Source organism: Rousettus aegyptiacus, unplaced genomic scaffold (genome assembly GCF_014176215.1).
Source record: "Rousettus aegyptiacus isolate mRouAeg1 unplaced genomic scaffold, mRouAeg1.p scaffold_m13_p_3, whole genome shotgun sequence".
In the NCBI taxonomy this organism is placed as follows: Eukaryota; Metazoa; Chordata; class Mammalia; order Chiroptera; family Pteropodidae; genus Rousettus; species Rousettus aegyptiacus.
Window position 1 is genome coordinate 128,219,793 of NW_023416306.1, and position 22,935 is coordinate 128,242,727.

At 35.3% G+C, this 22,935-nt stretch overlaps 1 protein-coding gene across 3 annotated transcripts; it reads right to left on the minus strand.

Moving 5' to 3' along the window:
* Positions 1–6,643: 6,643 nt before the first annotated feature.
* On the minus strand, positions 6,644–22,181 carry GTF2A2 (general transcription factor IIA subunit 2). Of its 3 annotated transcripts, none has more exons than XM_016126909.2 (5): positions 21,351–22,181; positions 13,766–13,886; positions 12,895–12,999; positions 9,986–10,112; positions 6,644–6,934 (listed from the first exon to the last, which is right to left on the minus strand). In XM_016126909.2, the coding sequence occupies exons 2-5, from the start codon at positions 13,835–13,837 to the stop codon at positions 6,909–6,911; spliced, it is 330 nt and encodes a 109-aa protein (XP_015982395.1). In that variant the 5' UTR covers positions 13,838–13,886; positions 21,351–22,181; the 3' UTR covers positions 6,644–6,908. The 3 variants fall into 3 exon arrangements, with proteins under 3 accessions (XP_015982395.1, XP_036094657.1, XP_036094658.1); XM_036238764.1 differs by having other exon boundaries at positions 21,344–22,181; XM_036238765.1 differs by lacking the exon at positions 21,351–22,181 and adding an exon at positions 20,127–20,595.
* Between the last annotated feature and the right edge of the window lie 754 nt (positions 22,182–22,935).

Here is a 22,935-nt window from a genome sequence, read left to right on the forward strand (position 1 = left end):
AGACCAAAATCAAGGTGTTGGCAGGGCCACGCTCCCTCCAGAGGCTGTAAAGGAGAATCTGTTCCTTGCTTTCCATAGCTTCTGGTGGCTGCCAGCATTCCTTGACTTAGAGCTGCATCACTCCAGTCTCTACCTCCATGGTCACATTGCCTTTCTCCTGTGTTCCACATTCCTCGTATAAAAACGCAGGGACGGCATTTAGGACCTATTCTTATTATCCTATACTCTCCTCATCTCATGATCCTTAATCACACTTGCAAAATCTTTGCCATATAAGGAAACATGTACGTATTCCAGGGATTAGGACCTGATATCTTTGGAGGCCATTATTCAGCCTATTACAGCTAATAAGAGCCCTTTCAAGTTGGCTTCTGTGTCCTTTTGACATGATTCCAGTAATTTTGGATAACTTCCTTACTTTCTGATACAAGAAGCCTGACCAAGATTATATTTCTCATTCCTTACCCTTAATCAGCTATTCTCACAGGAGTTTTTTATTTTCAAAACGCAGATGGCATTTATACACCACAATTTGGGCACTGGGGATGCTAATGGGTTGTCATTGAATCAAAGGTCCAGGAATCAAAGTAGTGGGGGAGAGTGAGAATGACTCTTCTTGGTGTAATATCTAATCACCCATTCACGGAATTTGCGCTTCCTGTACCTGCAACTTTGAGCTCTGCTCGGTTGGATTCCAAGGGAGGAATGTATCCACTGAGAAACCAACAATGCTCTCACAGAACTGGAAATAGAGGCTCCCATTCAGGCATTTTGGGTTCCGGCGCTACTGGACCAATGGGAAAAGGGGGTTATTGTATTGATTGGGGTACTTGGTTCCAATTATTGAGGGAAATATGGCTGCTGAAACAATGGAGGGCTCTCTGGAGTGACTTCATGTTCAGTTGTAAAAATTAATGGGAGGCTATAATGGCTCACTAAAGGAAGATTCACTAAGGACTTAGATAACTTCAGGAATAAAGTTTAGCGTCTCCCCACCAGGTGAAGAACCCTAATAGCTAAGGTGGTAACTGGAAGCAATGGGAAAATATGGGCTGTGAAAAAAAATTAGTGATGGCCAGCTGATTTATAAAAATAAGGACTATGCCAGCTGTTTATTCTTTTCTCAAATACTTATTTTTATATGTTAATCATTTCCCTCTTTATTCTAGTGTTACATATAAAAGTTCCAGTGATGACTAATTTGCAATTTAGTCTTAAGATTATAAACGATCCGGGGGTGGGTCTGACTTAACTTGAAGGGAAATTAACATCATCCAGATGCTCATAGTAACTGGTGGAACTTTGTGTCTTTCTTTTGGGGGAGAAATGAAGCATATTTTGTACAAGAGATAGTTCGTTGTTGTGTGTATCAGGATGGGCAAACGAATGGGTGTCTATGCCGAATAGTCAAAGGGGAATGCCAGATGCCATGTTATTTCAGTGTCACATTAACTTCTGTATTTCCTTCTTCACTGTGCTGCCAGGAGATCCACAAGCTACATTTCCCAGATCCCTTGCAGCTGGATTTCTGTTTAGTTCTACCTTGGAAAAGCTATAATGGAAGGTGAGAGGCAGAAACCATTTTTCTTATACCTTCTGGTAGTGTCACAAGCAGTGGCAATGACAACAGTAGGTGCAGTGGGAGCTAAAGTGGCAGCAACAGCTGTGTAGTATAAGCCAATTGGCTTCTGATCAGGCAGCTTGGTTCAACAGTAACAGCCTCAACGGCATAGTGAATCATACTCTTTTCCTTTTTGCTCCCTCCAGCAGTAGGGATCTTAGCTGCTTCCTTAGCTACTATTCTTTAGATACCTAACCTTTCCTCTTTTGCTTCCCCAGCCCTTTTAACATCTTGGTGACAAACTCCCTGTATTAAATTCCTTCTGTTTGAAATATTTAGTGTGGTCTACGGCTATACTCCTTTGAATGTGTCCGACCTCGTCTGAAATATTTAGTGTGGTTTCTATTACATATTGGACACTGATATACTTCCTCTAAGGTAGGCACAATAGGGGCCTCCAAACACACTGAAGGCATAGTTCTTTTCTTCAAGCGTCTACAGACTATCAAGACAGGTAGATAATTCAGTGCTAAGTAGGTGATACAAGAGCTCCGGGAAGATTGAGGGACATGGGAAATAGAAGGGTGAGGAAAGTTTCACAGAAGTGATGGAGAATGAGTATAGCAGACATCTGAGAGAGGCAGGGAGAAGACAGCATTTTTCCCTTAGCATTTTTTTTAAAGATTAAAAAAATTGTAAATATAATTGTAAAATATAATTAACCATTTTTAAGCATACAGTTCATTCACACTGTGTGCAACCAAACTCCAGATTGGTTTCCGTCTTGCAAAGTCAAAACTCCATACCCATTAAACAACCCCTTAATCCTTCTACCCCAGTCCCTGGCAACCACCATTCTTTCTGTCTCTGTAAAATCTGACTGTTCCAGTTACCTTACATAAGTGGAATCATACAAATTTGCCTCTTTTTGATTGGCTTATTAATGTCCTAAATGTTCATCCATGCTGAAGCATATCTGAATTCCTCTTATTAAGGCTGAATATTTCACTGTATGTATATATAACATTTTGTTTATCCATTCGTTCATTGATACGAACTCAGGTTGCTTCTACTTTTCAGCTATTGTGGACAACACTGAACGTGGGTGTACAAATATTTGAGTCTCTGCTTTCACTTCTCTTGGGTACATACTCAGAAGTGGAATTGCTGGATCATACGGTAGTTATATTTTTTAATTTTTTGAGGAGACTCCATACTGTTTTCTACAGTGGCTGCATCAACTTACATTCCCAACAGTGCACAAGGGTTCCTTTTTCTCCATATCCGGGTTCCTTTTTCTCCATATCCTTGCCAAAACCTATTTCTTGTTTTGGATAATAGCCAATTTTACCTGTTGGCCATTTACAACATCTAGGGAAAAGGTCAATTCAGATCCTCTGCCCATATCTTGATATTTTTTTGCTATTGAGTTGTATATATGCTTATGAGTTCTTTATATTTTGGAATATTAACCACTCATCAGATATGGTTTACAAATACTTTCTCCCATTCCATAGGTTGCCATTTCATTTTGTTGATTTCCTTTGCTGCGCAGCTTTTTAGTTTGACGTGGTCTCACTTGTTTAATTTTGCTTGTGTTGTCAAGTACAAAAAATTATTGCCAGGACTGGTATCAAGGTTCCTACCTCCTATGTTTTCTTTCAGAAGTTTTATGGTTTCAGGTCTTATTTATGTCCAAGTCTTTAACACATTTTGAGTTGATTTTCATGTATGGTTACGATAGCAATCCAGTTTCATTTCATACAGCAGTATGGCTGTCCAGTTCTCCCATTTACTGTCCCTTTGCTACTATATATCCTTGGTTCTTTTGTTATAAATGTCATAAATTGACCGTATATGTATGGGGTTATTTCTGGGCTCTATTCTGTTTCGTTGATCTGTGTGTCTGTTTTTATGTCAATACCATACTGTTTTGATTACCAGTTTTGTAATATAGTTTGAAATCAGGAAGCTTGATGCCTACCACTTCGTTCTTTTGTCCTGGCTATTTGGGGTCTTTTGTGGTTCACCTTGGGGAACAGAATAAGTAAAAGCAGAGGGAGAAAAGCACAGAGAATGTGTCCAGTCAGTCCCTTAACTCAGCCAGAGGATGTGTTACACATGCATCTCCAGACGTAGAAAGAATAATCTCAGTTCTCAGCCCAGTTTTGAAGCCAATTTCTCTTGTAACGGAACATTAGGAGGTTCACAGAATCAGAGAAGAGTAGGACATTCAAGAGAAAATACTGCTGAGTCTTTCTGCACAATGCTCTTTTAAGCTAACTCCACTAAATCCTTTGCTGTTATGTTGCTAAGTTCCTTTATCTTTTATAAGGTAAAACGCCTTGCTCCACACCCCATGCAGATTCTACCTAAATACTAGGAAAATGAGATTTTATTATTACATCACGTGAAAAATAGCTGAACTAAAATAGAGGGTATTTTTAGAATGGGTCCATAAAGCAACGCCTATAAATTCTTCTGGAGTATTTGAACTCTCCTTTACCACATACTGTTTTATTGAGTCCAAATTTCATTGCTATGCTACAAATAATTGTTTCCCTAGTTGAGATGTATATGTGCACAAATATATGTACATAACAATTACAAATTTTACTATTAGTAGCAATGTTGACACACTCAAAAATGATGGCAGCACACCTATGACACTGTGACTGATATCTACCAATAGATAAAATTAGCTGAAGATTGATCACAAACAAGCCAATGACTAATCTGACACTAAACCCAAAGAAGCCATTCTTTGCCCACTACTCAGGTGTTAAAATAGCATTTAGAAACACGTCTAGAGAGGACTGACTGACTCTTCAATGTTACAAAAAGTTTAGCTTTTACTTAGTCTTGATGGTAAACTAATGGATTTTCTCTTCTGCATTAACAGCCAAGTAAGCTGTTATCACTGGAGCCTGTGGCAAGGTGGGAGAGCAGAGTGATGTGAGCTCATCCTGTGACTTTTTCTGTAATTCCAGTAAAGTACAAGCACCACTGTGGGATGATTGGAACACCTACATTGCAAAGCAAGTGTCAGCTGTGTGATGTGTATGCAAGTAATTAGATCAAACAGGAGAAAATGTCCAGCTATGACTTCTGCACTCCCAACCAGCTAAAAGCAGAGGGTGTACAGACGGCTAACCTAAGTCTGAATTGGTTTCAACAGACAGAATGCAGTCTATACTGTAGGCATTACATGCCAGTTAGTTACCTGGATGAGTACCTGAGTGCGCATTGGAACAGATTCAAGTTCTTCATGTCCTTTGTTGTGTTTTTTCATGTACTTAAATGACTCCTTTGTATGAAGTCAGAAGAGGTCAATATGGGTTACACTGTAACATAATTGGGTTAATTTTGAAGGATGGGTGAGATTTTGATTCTGAAAGGCATGAAAAATGGAAGAAACTGCGTAATTGACAAGAGACTCAGACCTGACTAGTTTCTCAAGTGTAACTGGAACAGACTATAAGATGGTTGGCAGGGAATGTTAGTAAGAGAACACTGGAATAGATTATGCAGAATGGGCTGCAAGGATGAAAGCTAGTTTGTGTGTTAATGGCTATACTGATATACTGAGGTAACCCCGCAGGAGCACCCAGAGGATGGCATAAGCCATTATTCTAAGTAGTAGATCAAGGCAGGCAAAAGCATCTTACAAGAAGCTCCTCACTTAGGGTCAATGTGTTGCTTCTGTATCTTTTGCAAGTACAATCTATTGACATCAATTACAGGATTTTAAATTCCCAAACAGGTATACAACTCCAGCCCTGTACTTCTGGAAGACTTCAGTACCTGTTAATTACATGAAAAATGTCTACACAACTTATTTCTTAAGAAACAGAAGTTTCTACAACCATTCTAAGTTTACTATCAACGTGCTTGTCTCCTAACCATGATGCTTAACTTTCAAAGTAAAATGCCTTGATTTTGGTTAATTGCAATTAAGAAAATCCTAATTATGCAACCTTAGGTAATTTAGAGGTTAAGTTGCACTTTCTAAATCTGTAAAAAGGGAATAATGTTCACAGTTGTTGTGAGGATTACCCTGAATATATGCAATACATAGTACTTGGTCTCACCCATAATAGTAACGTTGGCTATTATCTGACAAAATGTCTCATTTCTGTGTTGCCAAAGAGATCAGACTTGAGCAACGGTGCTTAAAAATAACACCTGTTATAAAACATGCTTCAACAACTGAGAAAAGACTAAATATTTAAATTTTAATAGGTTTATGAAAAGCAATTTTGCTGAAGATTACTGCCAACTAGTATCACTCATCAGAGGAAAAAAAGGTGATTTTTCATCTTTATGAAGTAGCTTCAGTACACTGAACCAGGGTTTAATTGGGGTTGACCACAGGATGGGGACGGTGATGGGGGCTGTCAAACACTAACCTAAATGATAAACAGGGCCAGGTCCTTATTAAAAATAGTTGATCCTGATTAACCTGTTGTAGCTGCTGAATTCCAGTTACTCGGCTACCTTGTGCCTGACATGACCTCTAATTTAGAAAATTAGAAACTAAGAAATTCTTCATTATATATTCCTAGATGACAAACAAGGGAAACTTTCCCCTTTCAATTACACAAAAATATGGCATACAGTTAGGACTTTTTAGTACAAGTCTAATGACTGGTAAAATGTAGGTCATTTAAAAATGTATAAAACTTGACTAATATGGCCAATTCAAAAATAACATGTTGAGACTGTTTTATGTTATGGAAAATATAGGTTTTTGGTTTCATTTTCGTTTGGAAGCTGTCTAAAGATTGTCTAAATTGTCCTAATTCAGTTGCACTTGGTAGGTTATTTTTTTTACACTGATTACCCTTGGTTTTATACTTTTAAAAAAGGCATTTTCTAAGTTAAATTTCATTCCAGAATTTGGTCTTGTTCTTGCTGATGCTTTCATCATCTTTTACAACTAATAAAACTAAAAATAACCTGACTTTACTGAAATGAATGCATTTTCTAATTTCCTTGGCAAGGAACATGGTGCTCTTTCAAAATGCTTATCTAATATCTTCATATTGTTAGCTTAATAGTTCTACTAGTTATTACCCACACTGAGTTTTAAAATAAGTTTATTAAAGAATGTTATTAGGTATTGACGTTTGATTTGTTATTAAAAAAAAGTTCTGTTTCTTCATGCTGTATAATAAAGGTAAGAGGCTATAGAGTTATAAGCTTCCTTCTACTGGATTCTCTGATAGCATAGCACAGTGTAGTCATCTCTGCAATGTTAGAATAAATAAAAAAAGTCTCTTCTATGCTTCTCTTTAAAAAGCGATGAATAACAACAGAGGATGGCATAAAAAAGCCATTTTTCTATTCATTCTGTAGTATTGGAGCCAGTATCTAGGAAACAAAGGAGAGGAAAAGTAAATTCAAGGAGCAATTTAATTTTAAATTTAAATATTTTAATATTTTAAAACAGGAACAATGGTGGTAATGAAATTTTAAGGGGTGGGGAAGAAGAGGAAGCAAGGTTGAAGAGGGAAGCTGTCCATGAAAATACCTTGAGAACTTAAATAAGGCAGAGGTAAAAAGACTGCTTAGCTTTCCATATTATGCTAGGAAAAAAAAACAAGTTATATACTATATTTGGTTTATATAACTGCTAACAACCATATTTTAAACCAAAAGGAGCATAACATATAATCAGAAGAGAATTGTACTTAATTCCTGGTGAGAAAGACTGACATTCTAGCTATCATTTTTTTTTCTTTTAATTAGGAACTCAACTTTATTTCAGAAAGTGACTTTTAGAAAAAATAGGCTTATTTCATAGTAGCAATGCATTTATCTGGTTATTAAGAAATGTATTTTTTTTTAAATCACTCATCTTTATTGATAAAATAGGTTTCTGTGTACTACATACCTTCAGACATAAATTTAAGGTTCTGCTTAAAAGTATAGGATGGAAAACTGTTGCTATATAATAAAGTGAATGTCTTTAAACAACAAGATCTTAAAATAATATCTAATTAAGACTAAAAAGAACTCAAATGAAAACAATAAATTTGTTTACGAAAATAATTATCAAGTAATGTTTTATAATAGAGCTGCCTCGATTAACTGGCTCAGACTTAATTTTAGCTGTGTGGCTTTTCTTCTTCAATTCTAACTTGGGATAGAAATTTAATGAATATGCCATTAAATTAAGAGAGTCTTTCCCTAAAACCAATTGAAAAGTTAAAAAATAAAAACTGCCATTTATTTATAAAATATTAAGGCCTCTAAATGGGAAAAAAAAATCAATTTGATGTCTGGGTCAATAACTCTCTTCTACTCAATCAGCCCCAACCAACCACCACTTATACCAAACTTAAGAGGGAAAAATTCTGAAAAGTAATTTCAAATTTTACCAATGTATGAAATTACACATAAAAATTGCCATGTAAATTCAACAAATTTTACACTTGAAAGTATATTTTCTATTGTGTTAATTTTCATATGTAGTTAATATAAACGAGTATAATATAATCATATTTGACACTCTTAATTACTTAAGCTTCTACCTCTAAATGCCAAACCATTTATGTTTTAATTCTGGAAAGAAAAATTTCTAAGACATAGAGTACATGTTAACAAAATCAAAGCTTCTCTTGACTTCTTTGAAGGCTACACTTTAATATAACTGGAGCAAGCTCCTCAGAAGCCATTTGCAATAGGTAAGGCTGATTTGCTATTTTTCATCCATTTAAGTTTGGAAAAAACAGATAACTTGTATCTTTAAGCAAGAGTACTACAATCTGAAGACCACCAGAAAGGAACTCCTATTAGTAAAATACATATGTTTATACAGACTTTTTGATATTATTAAAGTTTACTCAGGGGACTTCTTTACTGATATGTTCTTAGCTGTTTCAAATGATTGAAAACGACACTATTAGTCTACATCTGTGCTGTCCAACATGGTAGTGACTGGCTAGCCACATGTGGCTATTCAAATTAAGTAAAGTTAATGTAATAAAATTAAATAGAAACTAAAACATTAAGTTTCTCAGTTGCCTGGACACAGTGGCTATTAGAAACTGCACACAATGAACACTTCCATCAGTACAAAAGTTTTGCTGAATAGTATTGGGCTGCATCATTAACTCATTTTGATAAAGTTACAGGAGTTAGAAATCCATGCTCAAATTATAAAGTCTAAGTAAAAACTTAAAAATCTCAGGGTTATGATGAAGCCATTAGCATAAATTATAAGAAAAATATGAATAAAAGTATACATTATCTGAAACATAGAAATGTTATTTTGTGATCCAAGAAGTATAAAATAACATTGTTCTTTGCTGTTATAACAAAAAAAGGTCTAAGTATTTGATGACTAGATTAAAAAGTTATCTATGCTTTAAAGTTCTTAAAAGGATTAGTTAACCTTCTGAAAGGTACAAGTCATTAGAACATCGCTGGTTTCAGAGACTGCCTGATACCTGGAAGAGACTCTTTAAAAAGTGCCGAAGGTATAATTTTATACAGCCATTAAAATCTGTTTAAGAGAATAATCTACAGAAAAACAAAATATACCTAAGCCATCAAAAAGAACAGTTAATGACATGTGTGAAAAATGATATATTTGCAAACGTGTATATGTGCACATATATGCTAGGTTATACAACAAAATATAAAAAGTGGTATCTCTACTGTTACAAATAAATGTCTTTTCTGTGCTTTTATGTCTTCTACATTTTTTCAGTGATTAGATTTTTTTCTTTTGAAACCCAAAGTATACAGAATGAAAAAACCCCGACTTATAACCTGAGAAAGGTAGGGAATTACTTTTTACATTTCTCTTGCTTTTCGAAATTCCCCTTCTTGGACAGTGACAGTCTTCTCTATATTTAAGATATAATTGAAAAACAGAAATAACTAATCTAGAACAGAAAGCAAAGATGTAGTTTTTGAAACATTTAAGGACCTGAATGAGTTCCTTGGTCTGCTGTGGAAAACACACCTATACAGATGGAACAGATAATTACTATTATGACTGATAAGGTTCTTTTGGTTAATTAAAATCTTAAATAATCACTTTTTAAACATAAAATTTATAGGTATCTAGAAACACAGAAACCATAGGATAAATTGTCAAAATTAAAGACTTTCTTAATGAAAAAGGTGGTTGTGAAAAAGCCTGATAAACCCTTCAAATTTGCAGCTGAAATTTTTTCCCTCACACAAATTTAATCTGTGGAAGTAATCTGTCATATGAAGTATTTATACTAAAGTCAGTAAGTAGCCTGTTTGAGATCTGGAATTCAGGTCTCCATCTTGGAGTGGATTGACTGGCTATTTTCCACCTTAATTTCAGATGAAGATTTTCAAAAGACTTATAGAAACTTTTTGAAAGACTCATAAAAACATTTCAAGTGGCTCTGATTTCACAGTAATTAGGTGAACACTTACTTTTACCATCACAGGCTACAATTTTCACTTTATCCACTTTAATAAGTTCTGTGACCTCTCTGAATTCAACATCATTCAATACAAAAGTCCACACATTATCGCAGAATCTGTACGTATTTAGAGAGCCCTTTAAAACAAAACATTTAGACATAAGATTAAGTAATTTTTCCTCACATTTTTCTCCAAAGCAATTTAAGACAACTTAGCCACCAAGTACATCATTCTTAAAATAGTATGATTATTTAATACTTAGCTTGCTTAAGATTTTCCTTAATTTTCATTCTAACAGAAAAAAAATCTCTAGATAAATTTGCTAAGGGAAGAGCTAAAGGTTTTCAGCACTCTAAGAGTTTACAAATTACTTACCTGAAATCTGAATGGAAATTTGTATTTTTACTGCCCTCATGTGGCTAAATTATGAAAGTTCATTTGATTTTTTATGTAAACACAAAAAAATATTATTGTGTACATTAATTCTCTGCAGTTGTACAAAACCAACGATTTTCTAGACACATTAATTTTAAGCCTGTGACATAGCTCAGGTGAATTACTACATTAGCTACTAAGACTATAATATTTTTGTCCTGTGTGACATTCTTCTAATTAAAGTTTTTGTTGATATTTTGTTTTTAGGAGCAGGAATATGTCCTTGAACATTAAATGGAAAATTTTGAAGAGTGTGGTGAAAGTCCAAGTATAGATGTTAAGAGAATACAATCAAAACCTGAGATATACATGTACACATTCATGTTTGAAATCTGGTATTTGACATTTATATGCCTAAAACCTTCAATTCAGAAAAAAGCATCTGTACGAAAATGTTCCCTGTAGTGTTACTTACAATAGTAAAAACTGGATTCTATCTAACTGTTCTATCAAGTGAGAATGATTAAATGGCTGTGAATGAATTTAATGAGCACACAATGGTGATACAAATATGATCACTGCCATCAATAAGCCTAGCTTAGCAGGGGAGCTCATCAAAACAAGCAACCACTGCTACAATAAAGTTACTGGATAGAACAGAATGGGGAGTATAGGAGAGCCACCCAAGGGTATGAAAGACAGAGAGGGTAGAGCGGTTTCTCTCCCAAAGGGAAGTTGGAATCCTGAAGAGTGAGTAACAGTCAAGGGAGAGGTGAGACGAAGACAAACACTGGAATATGGTAGTAAGCTTCAGAGAACAGAATGTGTCATTAATTTTTTTAATACTCAAGGATATATGAAGTTTTAGTACTATAATTCAATCCTCTTTCAAAATTAATTCAGTTCAAGTTTCTTGGTAAATACATTTGAACTTTTTTACTAATAAATTTCAACATAAAATTATTGAAACTTTAGCTCTCATACTTGAGATTATTTTTCCCCTATGACATTCTTTCTACTAAATGATCTGTTACAGGGAATTCATGAGAATTTAAAACAAAACAATTTAGCATGTTATACAAGATTATTTTAAAAGGCCCTAATCTTATTGCTAGGCCAGTAAAAATTATAAATAAAAAATGTGTATTTAAATGTGATCTAGCAGTATGGCTTTGACATTTAGATATTATTACCAATGTATTATTTCTTTTGCCTTTGCCATATGCCCCTCCAAGCTAAAAAAACAGAAGGCTATTTGCAAACATTCTAGACTTAAATTTTATCAAATCTGCTGTAAGGGGGGTAGTGAAAGCCTGAGCTAGAACAGTCACAAAAGAAAAAGTAAGAATAGAAAAGTAAAATCTGGTCAAAATCTGAGTATTTATAGCTTTCAGAAAACAAACATAAGAAATCAAATTTTCTAAATGAGCAGAAGTTTATTAACATGGGTCAATTTAGAATTAAAAGATCAGGTTTGAATGACAAACTGGGCAGATTTCATGTATGGTTATATAAAAACAAAAGCAAATTAATTTTGCCTGAATCATTACTGTTAAAAATTCAAGAATCCACTGATAAAATTTTAGTTTTAAAAATACACTTTACTTCCTATAATGCTTAAGCATGTGAAACTGGTACGATACTTATTTATAAGAATATAAAATACGTGCCGACTTATCCCTTCACTAAAGTATGAGTCAAATGGGGCCTTTTATCTGAATACCCAACATCGAGAACAATGCCTGGTATGTAATAGGAACTGAAAAATATGTCCATTGAATAAATAAAATTTTCTTTCATGTTTTCATCATGAACAACTACCAAAACCCCCAAATACTGAGGTTCTCTTAAATGAAATTATCCTTTATGTTCTTTTCATATATTGATTTCCATACTTTATACTTTTATTTCTACTTTATGACTATGCATAAATATTAAATATAACCACATAATATATACTATGACTTCACAAGTATCATAATGTAAAATTCTTTCTAATCACCATGATTCTTTCAATGAGCCTTTAATCTGAATTATCATCAAAATGAGAAAGATAATTTTGTTCAGTTTGGGATTACTGCTCAAAGTATAAATGACTTAAATGAGACCAAGCTATCAGAACAGACTGCTACCTACCACAAGTCCAGGTCTTTAAAAGCCACGTTATCTAAGATGCAAGTGGGAGGCAAAATGAAATTTCTAGAGGTAACTCCTTACTTCCCTGGAATGGGTGACAGTCAGTGTTTGAAAAACATATATGAACTGTACTCTGTCACTTACCTTCATACCTGCAGATAATGTTTCAGCTGTTTGAAATCTCAGTATTTCTTCAGGGAAGGTAGGTAAACATACATAGGCTGATTTGTGAAACAATGGAATAAAAATCTAAATAGAACTATCTCATATTAAGTCATTTCGAGTATAATTTAGTTCTTATAAAACATGTTCTAAAATTTGATTAAAGCCATCTCTGCCTTTTATGACTAAAACACTGATATAACAACCATTACTGCAGGCTTCTAGGCTTAGGAAAACATCCTTACCCTGAAATTCACTCTGTTCCTGACCCTCTGAGCCAATGCTGAATTTATAGCTTTATCAAACTGAAGTAGAACTTGAAGGGCAAGTTGGGGGGTGATCTGTTGAGACTGAGAAAAAGGAAAGGTCATCAATCAGAAGAGCACTAAAGACAAAATAAAAATGTGAATTATCGAAAATTTAATTTAACTGAGGCTAACTAGAGCCTCTAGCAACCATTATTTTCCTTTGCCATAACAAGAAGCAAAGACTGACAGTATTTTCTTGTACTATCTTGACACAAACATAATTTTGAAAAGAAAACATGCAGTAATGTACAATGCCTGGACAAAACTCTGTCTCTATCATTCCTTCATATCGTCTGGAAAAAGGCATTTGATAAATTGAGGAAACCAAGTTTCTTTTAAATAAAAAAACAGGACCAATAATATATTTTTAAAAATATAATAAACCTTATTAAAGCTCATTAACTATATGAAAACAAGTGGAAATACTTAATGTGTTCTTAGATAAAGTTCACATGAAAAGGTTGTCCTAAAATTGAAATATAAATTCTAATTCAAATCTCAAGACTATGAAATTGTTCAAAATTATCTTAAAGCTAGATAGAATATGCCTTTCTCATATATGAGAAAACCAACACTAATCTTTAACAAAAATCTTTGACAATGTAGATATATCTAATCGTATCATTCAATCATCATTGTATTTTATGCTCCATAGCCAGGATAGTAAAATGCACAGGAATTTGAGATTATCAATATGAATACTGGGTCAAATAGTCTAAGACATTTAACCTCTTTGCCCAGGATAAGGAATTTAATGAGAATTATTACAGACTCATTGAAATAAAAATGTTGACTTTTAGTCTCCTACCTGTATGAGCTCATCAAGGCTTTCCTGAAGACTGTTTCCCAAAGTAGTATTTCTATATAATTGATATGCCATGGTTTAGGAGGAAAGAACTGTTTTTCCCACTCAGTCTTGCATTGATGTCCTAAAATTTTAATAATAAAAAGAAAACACTATAAAGAATGTATATAATAGTTTACTTCATATATTCTAATATATACTATCAGAACTCTTAGTAATTGCAAATTATTATGTAATTTTAGAATTATAAGAAATAGTTAAAATGAGTTTTCTAATTTTTTGTTATTTGAGAAGCACTTAAATTCCTTTATACAAAGTATAATGTTGTATTTATTCAAATGTATGTCTTCACCACTGCTTTCAAAAGTTTGTCTTTTTACCTAGCCTAGAATTTACCATGTATCATTCCTTTCTACTTACTGCCAAGTCACTGATTTAAACAATCTTCAGCTCAAGTTTGAAGGCCTTTCCCTTTATTTTCCTGTTCTCTTAAAATTTAATATTTATAAAGTACCTACCAAAAAGATAGCACTGTGATAGGTACCAGCGAAAGGAAGACAACTTTATACATGGCTGACCCTAAAAAAGTTATACTCTAGGGAGGGTAACAGACATACAAAAAAAGTTAAATTCAATAAAGAATAAGAACTGATAGGGATATACAGTGTACTATGGAGGCCGACTGTTGACTGCATGAGTTGACTCACAAAAGTTTCCTGATTCTTCAAGCTAGACTTTAACCAAGCAAGGGAGGAAAGTCATCCTAGGCTGAAAGAATAGAATAAATAAAGCCATAGAAGGATGAAATAATAGTTTGTGTGATCTATAAATTGTTATATATTACTAGGGTCTAAGTATGAATAGGTAGTGGTAAGAGATGAGACAGAAAAGATGGCATGAATGGACTTGTTCCATCAGGAGAGGTGCAGAGTTTTATAGCACAGGTAATGGGAGCCACTGAAACATTCTAGGCAGGGAAGGTCAAACTAGCAGCCATATGAAAAATGCACTTCAGTGCAAGATTAGAAAGAGATGGGCACTCCAAGAGGGTGGCAGTAGTACAGATTTAACACTTACTGGGCTTCTACTGCACGTCTGGTATATAGTCCCTGACCTCATGGCACTTTCAGTTTAGAGAGAGACAGAAGGAGATACAGTCAAGGAGTAATTATCTGGTAAAACTCAGGAAAAATAATGGTCAGTTGTTAGTCTTCACATTATACACCTTGTGAGCCTTTGACATACTAGATCATTTCTAGCTTCTTGAAGCCTTTTCTTTTGACTTCTGGGACCCCACGCTCCGTTCTCCAAAACCTCCAATGCCAGCATCCTACCTCAGAATTAAAAAGTTCTTCTAATGGATTACTCTAACCACCTCTATGAACTTTTCTTCTTCCACTTACTCCTTCCTTCATTCTGCTCCAGACTGGCCCCTTGCTATTCAATATGGCAAGATGTTCTTGCTTTTAGGGCCTTTGCACTGGCTGTTTCTTTTGCTTTGCATGTTCTCATATGTCTGCATGGCTCACTCATTTGATTCAGATGTCTGCTCAAATGTTGCTTCATCAGAAAAGACTTCTGTGACCAACCTATACAAAATAACTATCTCCCTTCCCCTTACATTTTATTCTCATTCATATCATTAACTTAAGTTGACAAACATATGCTTACTGTTTCTATCCACTAAAATATTTTCCATGAAGTTATATATTTACCATTTAGAACAGTGCCTAGTATGCAGGATGTATTCAACGAATTTGTTATAAGTAACTTGGTGGTATTTGAAAATGCTGCTATCAAATATTATAGATGTATCTGAGTGTAATATAAAGATTTCTACTTTACTGAGGAAACTGAAGCAATGAAAACTTCCAGACTCTCAAAACTTCGTCCATCCGCCTATCCAATACCTATACCCATATATCTTGCCTACCTAATAGTTGTCACTAATAACTGCACTATCTATGCTGTTACCTAAATACGGTCCTTCTATCTGTGCATCAGGTCCTATCCTCTCTAGTATACTCAAGGATATTGTTCCAAAAATATAAGTATTCCTTCTCTCCCTCACCATTAAATTTCCCACCTCTATGGATCAGTCCCATTAGCAATCAGGTAGGTACTTCACACATCTTTAAACCAACTTCCCTCACCAGCAACCCTCTTATTTCTCAGTTCCTCTTCGCAACAAAACTTATAAGAGTTGCCTGTACTCAGTCTCTCCTTCCTTTTCTCCCATTTTCTCTTTCACTCACCCCTCATAGGCTTTTACCACCAGTACTCAAATGACACAGATCCCGATGGTCATCAATGGCTTTGCTAGAGTTAATCCTCAATTCTCAGTATTCACCAGACTTAAGCATTTGACACAGTAATTACTCCCTCTTCTTTGATAAAGGATCTTGGTTTACCTTCTGGGACCACACTTTTTGGGTTGTTCTCTTAAATTCACTGGTTCATCTCTCTTAATATTGTTTGTTGGTTGATACTCTTCTCCCTAAAAACTTAATGTCACAAGACACCATCCTTGGTTCTCTACTCCTGTTCATTTGTTAGTGATAACATTCAGTCTCATGGATTTAAATACCATTGCTGATGATCCCCATTCATACACTGGCACAGATCTCAGATCTCTCCTCTGAACTCACTTCTGGATCCAACAGCTTACTCAGCATCTCTGCTTGTTGTCTTTCCCATAGCAGCTGATAGAACTCCATACTTCTATGAGCTTAGGCAAAAAACTTTTGACGTTACCTCCCTACCCCCAACCTCACCTCAACATCCAATCCCTAGCAAATCCTCTAAACTCTACTTTCAAAATGCATTCAGAATCCAATCATTTTTCACCATTTCCATTGTTAGCACCCTGGTCTGTGTCACTATCATCTGCCATTTCGATTGCCAAAATAGCTTCCTAACCAGCTTCCTTGCTTCCATGCTTGCCCCCTACACTCTAACACCAAGTCAGCACTAAGCTGACCTTTTAAAACATAGGTTAGAACATAACTCTTCTCTGCTCAAAACCTCCCATGCCTTCTATTTCATGAGTTTTTACAATAATCTGGCTACCTGTTATCTCTCAATTTATCGACCATCTTTCCATTGCTCATGCCCTTCTCCAAACACACTGGCTTCTTTGTTATTCATAAACCATGGCAGACATGTTCCAGCCTATGGAAGCCTTTGTAAAGGCTATTGTTACTACCTGGAAAACTCTTCCGCCAGATATCCACTTGGTTCTCTTAATTTCTTTGAGTATATCATGTTCTTAATGAGACCTAAATTGACTGCCATATTTAAAAAACAAAGTCCCACCTCCACTCTGGAACTTGCCAATCCCCCTCATCTTGCTATGTTAATTTATGGCCATCACTTTCTAATATGTAACTTATAAAATGTGAGTTCACCCAAAGCAGGAACTTTTGTCTGTTTTGTTCACTGAAGTAAACCATGTGTCTAGAACATTGTATGGCACATAAGAGCCAATTATTTGTTCAATAAATGAATGAAAGGCAAAAATCAGTAAGTATAATGTGTATGGTGGGGAGGGAGGTTAAAAAGACAAAGAGAGGTCCCAATAGGCGATATAATCTTGAAAAAGCAGGAGTACAGAATCTTGTGTTACGCCCATTTGATAAAAGGCTAAGAGTTATTTAAAATAGCTGTAGGTTAATAATGAACTATTAGATAATTTAAGAAAATACCATTTACAATTGCATAAAAAAAAAAAAAAAGAACACACCTAGGAATAAATTTAACCAAGGAGGTAAAAGACCTGTACATTGACAACTATAAGACATTGATCAAAGAAACTGAAGAACACAAAGGTATTCCATGCTTATGGACTGGAAGAACTAATATGGTTAAAATGTCCATCCTACCCTCTGTACCAAAACCAGACAAATACTACAAAAACAGAAAATTTTAGGCCTATATTCTTGATGAACATAGATGCAAAACTCAACAAAATATTAGCAAACTGAATTAAACAATACATTTGGAAGATCATACATCATAATCAAGTAGGATTTATTCTGAAATGCAAGGCTAGTTCAAAATCTATAAATCAACTGATGTGGTACACCATAAAAACAAAATGAAGGATAAATATCATATGATCATATCGATAAATGCAGAAAAATCTGACAAAATCTATTTATGATAAAAACTCAGCAAAAGGGAGAGAGGGAACATACCTCAACATAATAAAGGCAATATATGACAAACCCACAGCAAACACTCAATGGTGAAAAGCTGAAAGCTTGTTCATTGAGATCAGGAACAAGACAAGGATGTCCACTTTCACCACTTTTATTCAACACAGTATTAAAAGTCCTAGCCATACCACAGCAATCAACAAGAAAAATAAGGCATTTGAATTGGAAAAGAAAACTGCCATTATTTACAGATGACATAATCCTACCCTATAGTATCCACCAAAAAACGATTAAAATAAATGTATTCAGTAAAGTAGCAGTATACAAGATATTCAGAAATTGGTTGCATTTTTATGCACCAATAACAAACTATCAAGAGAGACATTAGAAAACCATCCCATTTACAATTGCATCTAAAGGAATAAAATACCTAGGAATAAATATGGAGGTAAGAGACCTGTACTTAGAAACTATGACACTGAAAAAAGAAACTGAAGATACAAATGGAAGCACATACTGTACTCATTAACAGGAAGAAGTAACATCATTAAAATGTCCATACTACCCAAAGCAATCTATAGATTCAGTGCAATCTCAATCAAAACATCAGTGGCATTTTTCACAGAACTAGAAAAAATAATCCTAAAATTTATATGGAACCACAAAAGGTCCCTAAATAGCTAAAGCAATCTTGAGAAAGAAGAACAAAGTTGAAGGCATCATACTACCAGATCTGAAATTATACTGCAAGGTAACAATAATCAAAACAGCATGGAACTGGCACAAAAACAGACACACAGATCGGAGGAACAGAACAAAGAACCAAGGAATAAACCCATGCTATATGAACAATTAATATATTACAAAGGAAGCAAGAATACACAATGGGGTAAAGATAGTCTCTTCAATTAATGGTGGTGGGAAAATTGGACAGATACATGCAAAAGAATGAAAATGGATCACACTTTTACACTGCATACAAAAATAAACTCAAAATAGATTTAAAAAATGGATGTAAGACCTGAAAGCATAAAACTCCTAGAAGAAAACATGAGCAGTAAGCTGCTTGACACTGGTCTTGGCAAGGACTTTTTGGATCTGACTCCAAAAGTAAAGGCAACAAACGCGAAAATAAATAGGACTACATACTACATCATACTAAAGAACTTCTGTACAGCAAAGGAAGTACTCCACAAAATGAAAAGGCAGCCTACTGAATGGAAGAAAATATTTGGAAATCATATATCTGATAAGGGGTTAATATCCAAAATACATAAATTCATATAACTCAACAGCAAAAAAAACAACTTGATTAAAAAAATGGGCAGAGGATCTCAATTTTTTCCAAAGACATACAGATGGTCAACTAGTATATCAAAAGATTTTCAACACTGCTAGTTGACACAAGTGCAAATCAAAACCATTATGAGATAATACTTCACACTCATTAAAATATCTATTATCAAAAAAAACAAGAAATAACACATGTTGGTGAGGATGTGGAAAGAAGTGAAGCCTTGTGCACTGTTGGTGAGAATGTCAAATGGTACAACAAATACGGAAAACAGTATGGAAGTTAGTCTGAAAAAAAAAACCCAAAAAAACAAAAAAAACTAGAACTACCATACGACCTAGCAATTCCACCTCTGGGAATTTATCTGAAGAAAAAACACTATCTCAAAAAGGTATCTACATCAACATGTTCATTTCAGCATTATTTACTATAGCCAAGACATAGAAGCATTTTGTGTCCCTCAAGGGATAAATGGGCAAGGAAAATGATGTGGTATAAACGTAAGTCCTCACTTAACACTGTCATTAGGTTCTTGGAAACTGTGACTTTAAGTGAAAGGATCTGTGATGAAACCTATTTTATCATAGGCTAACTGATATGAAGAAGAGTTAAGTTCCTATGGTATTTTTTTTGTACCAAAAACATCACCACTCTTATAAATAAAGATGCTAAACACCCTAACGTTAAACGTTGAAATTAGTGTGAGATATACATACATTTAACAAAGAGTAATAAAAGCAAGATCATTATTTTCCAACCCACTTATTCCAGTTCAGGATCACAAGTGGCTGGAGCCGATCCCAGCAGTTCAGGGTACAAGGTGGGAACCAACACTGGACAGGAACCCTTCCATCACAGAAGTACTCACACCCACATTCACTCAGACTAGGACAATACAGACATGCCAATTTACCTAACGTCCACATTTCTGGGGCGTGGGCAGAAACCAGAGCACCTGGAGAAAACCCACAGAGAGATGGGGAGAACACGCAAACTCCCCACAGACAGTGGCCCCTGTCGGAAATCAACTTTTTTCCTCAACATTTTAAGGAAATGTCACTCAATGTCCTGCTGTACATACCATGGAATACTCACTATTCAGACCTAAAATAAGAAAAAAACCTTGTCATTCACAACAACAGGGATAAACCTTGAGGGCATTATTTTAAGTGAAATAAGACAAATACTATATGATCTCATTTATAAGTGGAATCTAAAAAACAAAACAAAAACAGATCAGATACAGAGAGCAGATTGGTGTTTGGGGGAGAGGCAGTGTCAAAAAGTACAAACTTCCAATTATAAAATAACTTCTGGGGATATAATATATAGCATGGTGACTGTAACTAATAATATTGTATTGCATATTTACAAATTGCTGAGAGATTTTAAAAGTCCCCATCACAAGGAAAAAAGGAAAATAAGATGTAACTATGAGGGGTAATATTTCGTAATGTATATCAATAATGAATCATTATGTTAAAATAAAATTTTATATGTTTATTACACCTCAATAAAAGTTTTAAAAAGCTATGCTATTTAAACGTTTGTTAATATTACTTGTTTTAATGATCTTAGATTCTTAAAAATTACTTCTAAAATGTTCAAAATTTTAGAAATGTTATCAGCCATATAAATACAGTACTCTTTCATTTTGCAGTTTAGAAAATGAGAAAGCTCCACATTCCTAAGTAACTCAAAGTCCTCGTCCTTTTTAATCAACCACGCAGTTAAACTCATTCTATCAGAGTTCATACTAAGCTGGCAGGCGGACTTCAAACAAGTGAAACAACGCAAGAATGAGATACACAAGGAATGCGCTCCCTCTGATATTCCGCAATCCCTCCTACCTCCCAGCCCTAGGTGCTTTTGGACATTCACCTGGCTGAAAATTCGGCGCTGGGCTGAGGTGCAGGCCCACCCCTAGCACCGTTCAGCAGGCCGCCAGTGGACCATAACCTCCCGCCGCAAGACACCACCGTTCCTGCCGCCTCCCTTCCCTTCCCGGGTACCAGCTGCTGGGCCGTCCGGCAGCGAAGTCGGTAACGGGATGACCCCGGGCCCCTGGAAGGAATGGCCTCGCCTTCCATGCAGCCCTCGAAGACCCAAATGATCGCAGCCCCAGCTCACCCTGTACCTGTGGGTAAGGCGCTTCCCTCAGTGGAACAAACAGAAGCAGCACAGCCGGGAGCGCAGTAGGACGTACCTAGCTCCCTCCACCTCTTACGCCGCCGCAGAAACCGCAGAGCTTGGCCAACGACCCGGAAGTGTTCGCAGAACTTGGAAGTGACGTCACACAGGACCCCGGGAGACCCCACCCACAACCTGCGCCCGCACGCCACTCAAGTTTTCCGAGGGGAGGGCGGAGTTTTTGAGATCAGGATGTGCGTGGGGCCGCAGTTTTCAAGCTCTAGAACAAGTTAACTTTTCGAGTAATAAGGAAATTATAATTTTTAGAGACTACTCTCCACAATAAGGTGCACAACTACGAAATGCAAGACGGTCACGTTTTATGCCTGAGGTGTAATACTGTTGAAGACCTCGCGATGCTAAATTGAAGACATATTCTGAAAATATTACAGCAGGTATTTACCATTCCAAACAGTGCTGCATTTCATTAGCCCAGCAAGCTTTTAGTTAGTGATTCATGAAGAATTTTAATTTGGGAAAATGTATATTTAACACTTGCACCTAATGCAAGGCAAATATTTCTCTACATAAAAATCGCTTAATGGCACAGCTGTTTGCCATTATGTAGCTAAATAGTGATTAAGCAAATGCAAAAACAAGTGCTACCAGGTGGAACCTCCAGGCAGGTTAACAAGTTATTTATGCCATGTTTTCAGCGCCCTATTGAACTCATTTCAACGTTGGATTCTCCACTAAAATCATTCTAAATTATGTAACACAAAGTTTGGTTATAGTTAAGATAATATTTGTAACTAAACTAGGCGAACTTTTCACCCCCAGCATCCAGATTATAGAAAGAGAAACAAGAGTAAAGGTCTAAAACTGAAAGGTTTACAAGATAACTGTGTAAAAATTTAGCATTATGGATAGAAAAATGTGATAAAATGAGTCAAAAACAAACTTTCCAATTAATTTATTTAAATTCATTAATGTTGCAAAAATATGATATGCAACAGATCAGGACACAAGTTATTGTATTCGTAACAAGTCAGAAGGAAAATAAAATATTACATCTCCTTAGTAAATCAAGACAACCCTAGTATTTATCACAGGGACCACATCAACATCTTGCACAGTCATCAGAACTGAATTTCTCACACTGCAAAATGACAGCACTAGGCTAGGCAACATCATCTGAATACTAGTAAAATGATCACAGTACATTAATTTTGTCTAAATGGCAACATGTGAACCAATGGTAAGGAAAATATTTGAAGTTTTGAAATATATATCAAAGTGCGTTAGTATCTAACAAACTCTGTATTGTGTTCTATTTGAATGACGCCCCAAGGGCTGTGGAAGTTGGTGGCCCTGAACACCACCAATGTTTACTAGCTCAGTTTATGTAAATAACTGTTTAAGGTGCAGAACTTTAGGAATTCCATATACAAAAAGTGCAAGTGGAATAGCTAATAATTTCCAAGTTCCTCCTTAGTCACACTGAATATAAAAACAAAAATTTCAAAATGCAAATGTTTTAAACCTTTTGTAGAATGTTTTAGAATCAAACAGCTTTCTGAAGAAAACACCTT

Excerpts from the sequence above, each read along its gene's own strand:
- GTF2A2 (XM_016126909.2), bottom strand. The coding sequence starts at position 13,837 with ATGGCATATCAATTATATAGAAATACTACTTTGGGAAACAGTCTTCAG. Across the intron at positions 13,000-13,765 it reads GCCTTGATGAGCTCATACAG|TCTCAACAGATCACCCCCCA; the intron begins GTAGGAGACTAA and ends CCTTTTTCTCAG. Across the intron at positions 6,935-9,985 it reads TGTAGCCTGTGATGGTAAAA|ATACTGGCTCCAATACTACA; the intron begins GTAAGTGTTCAC and ends TTTGTTTCCTAG.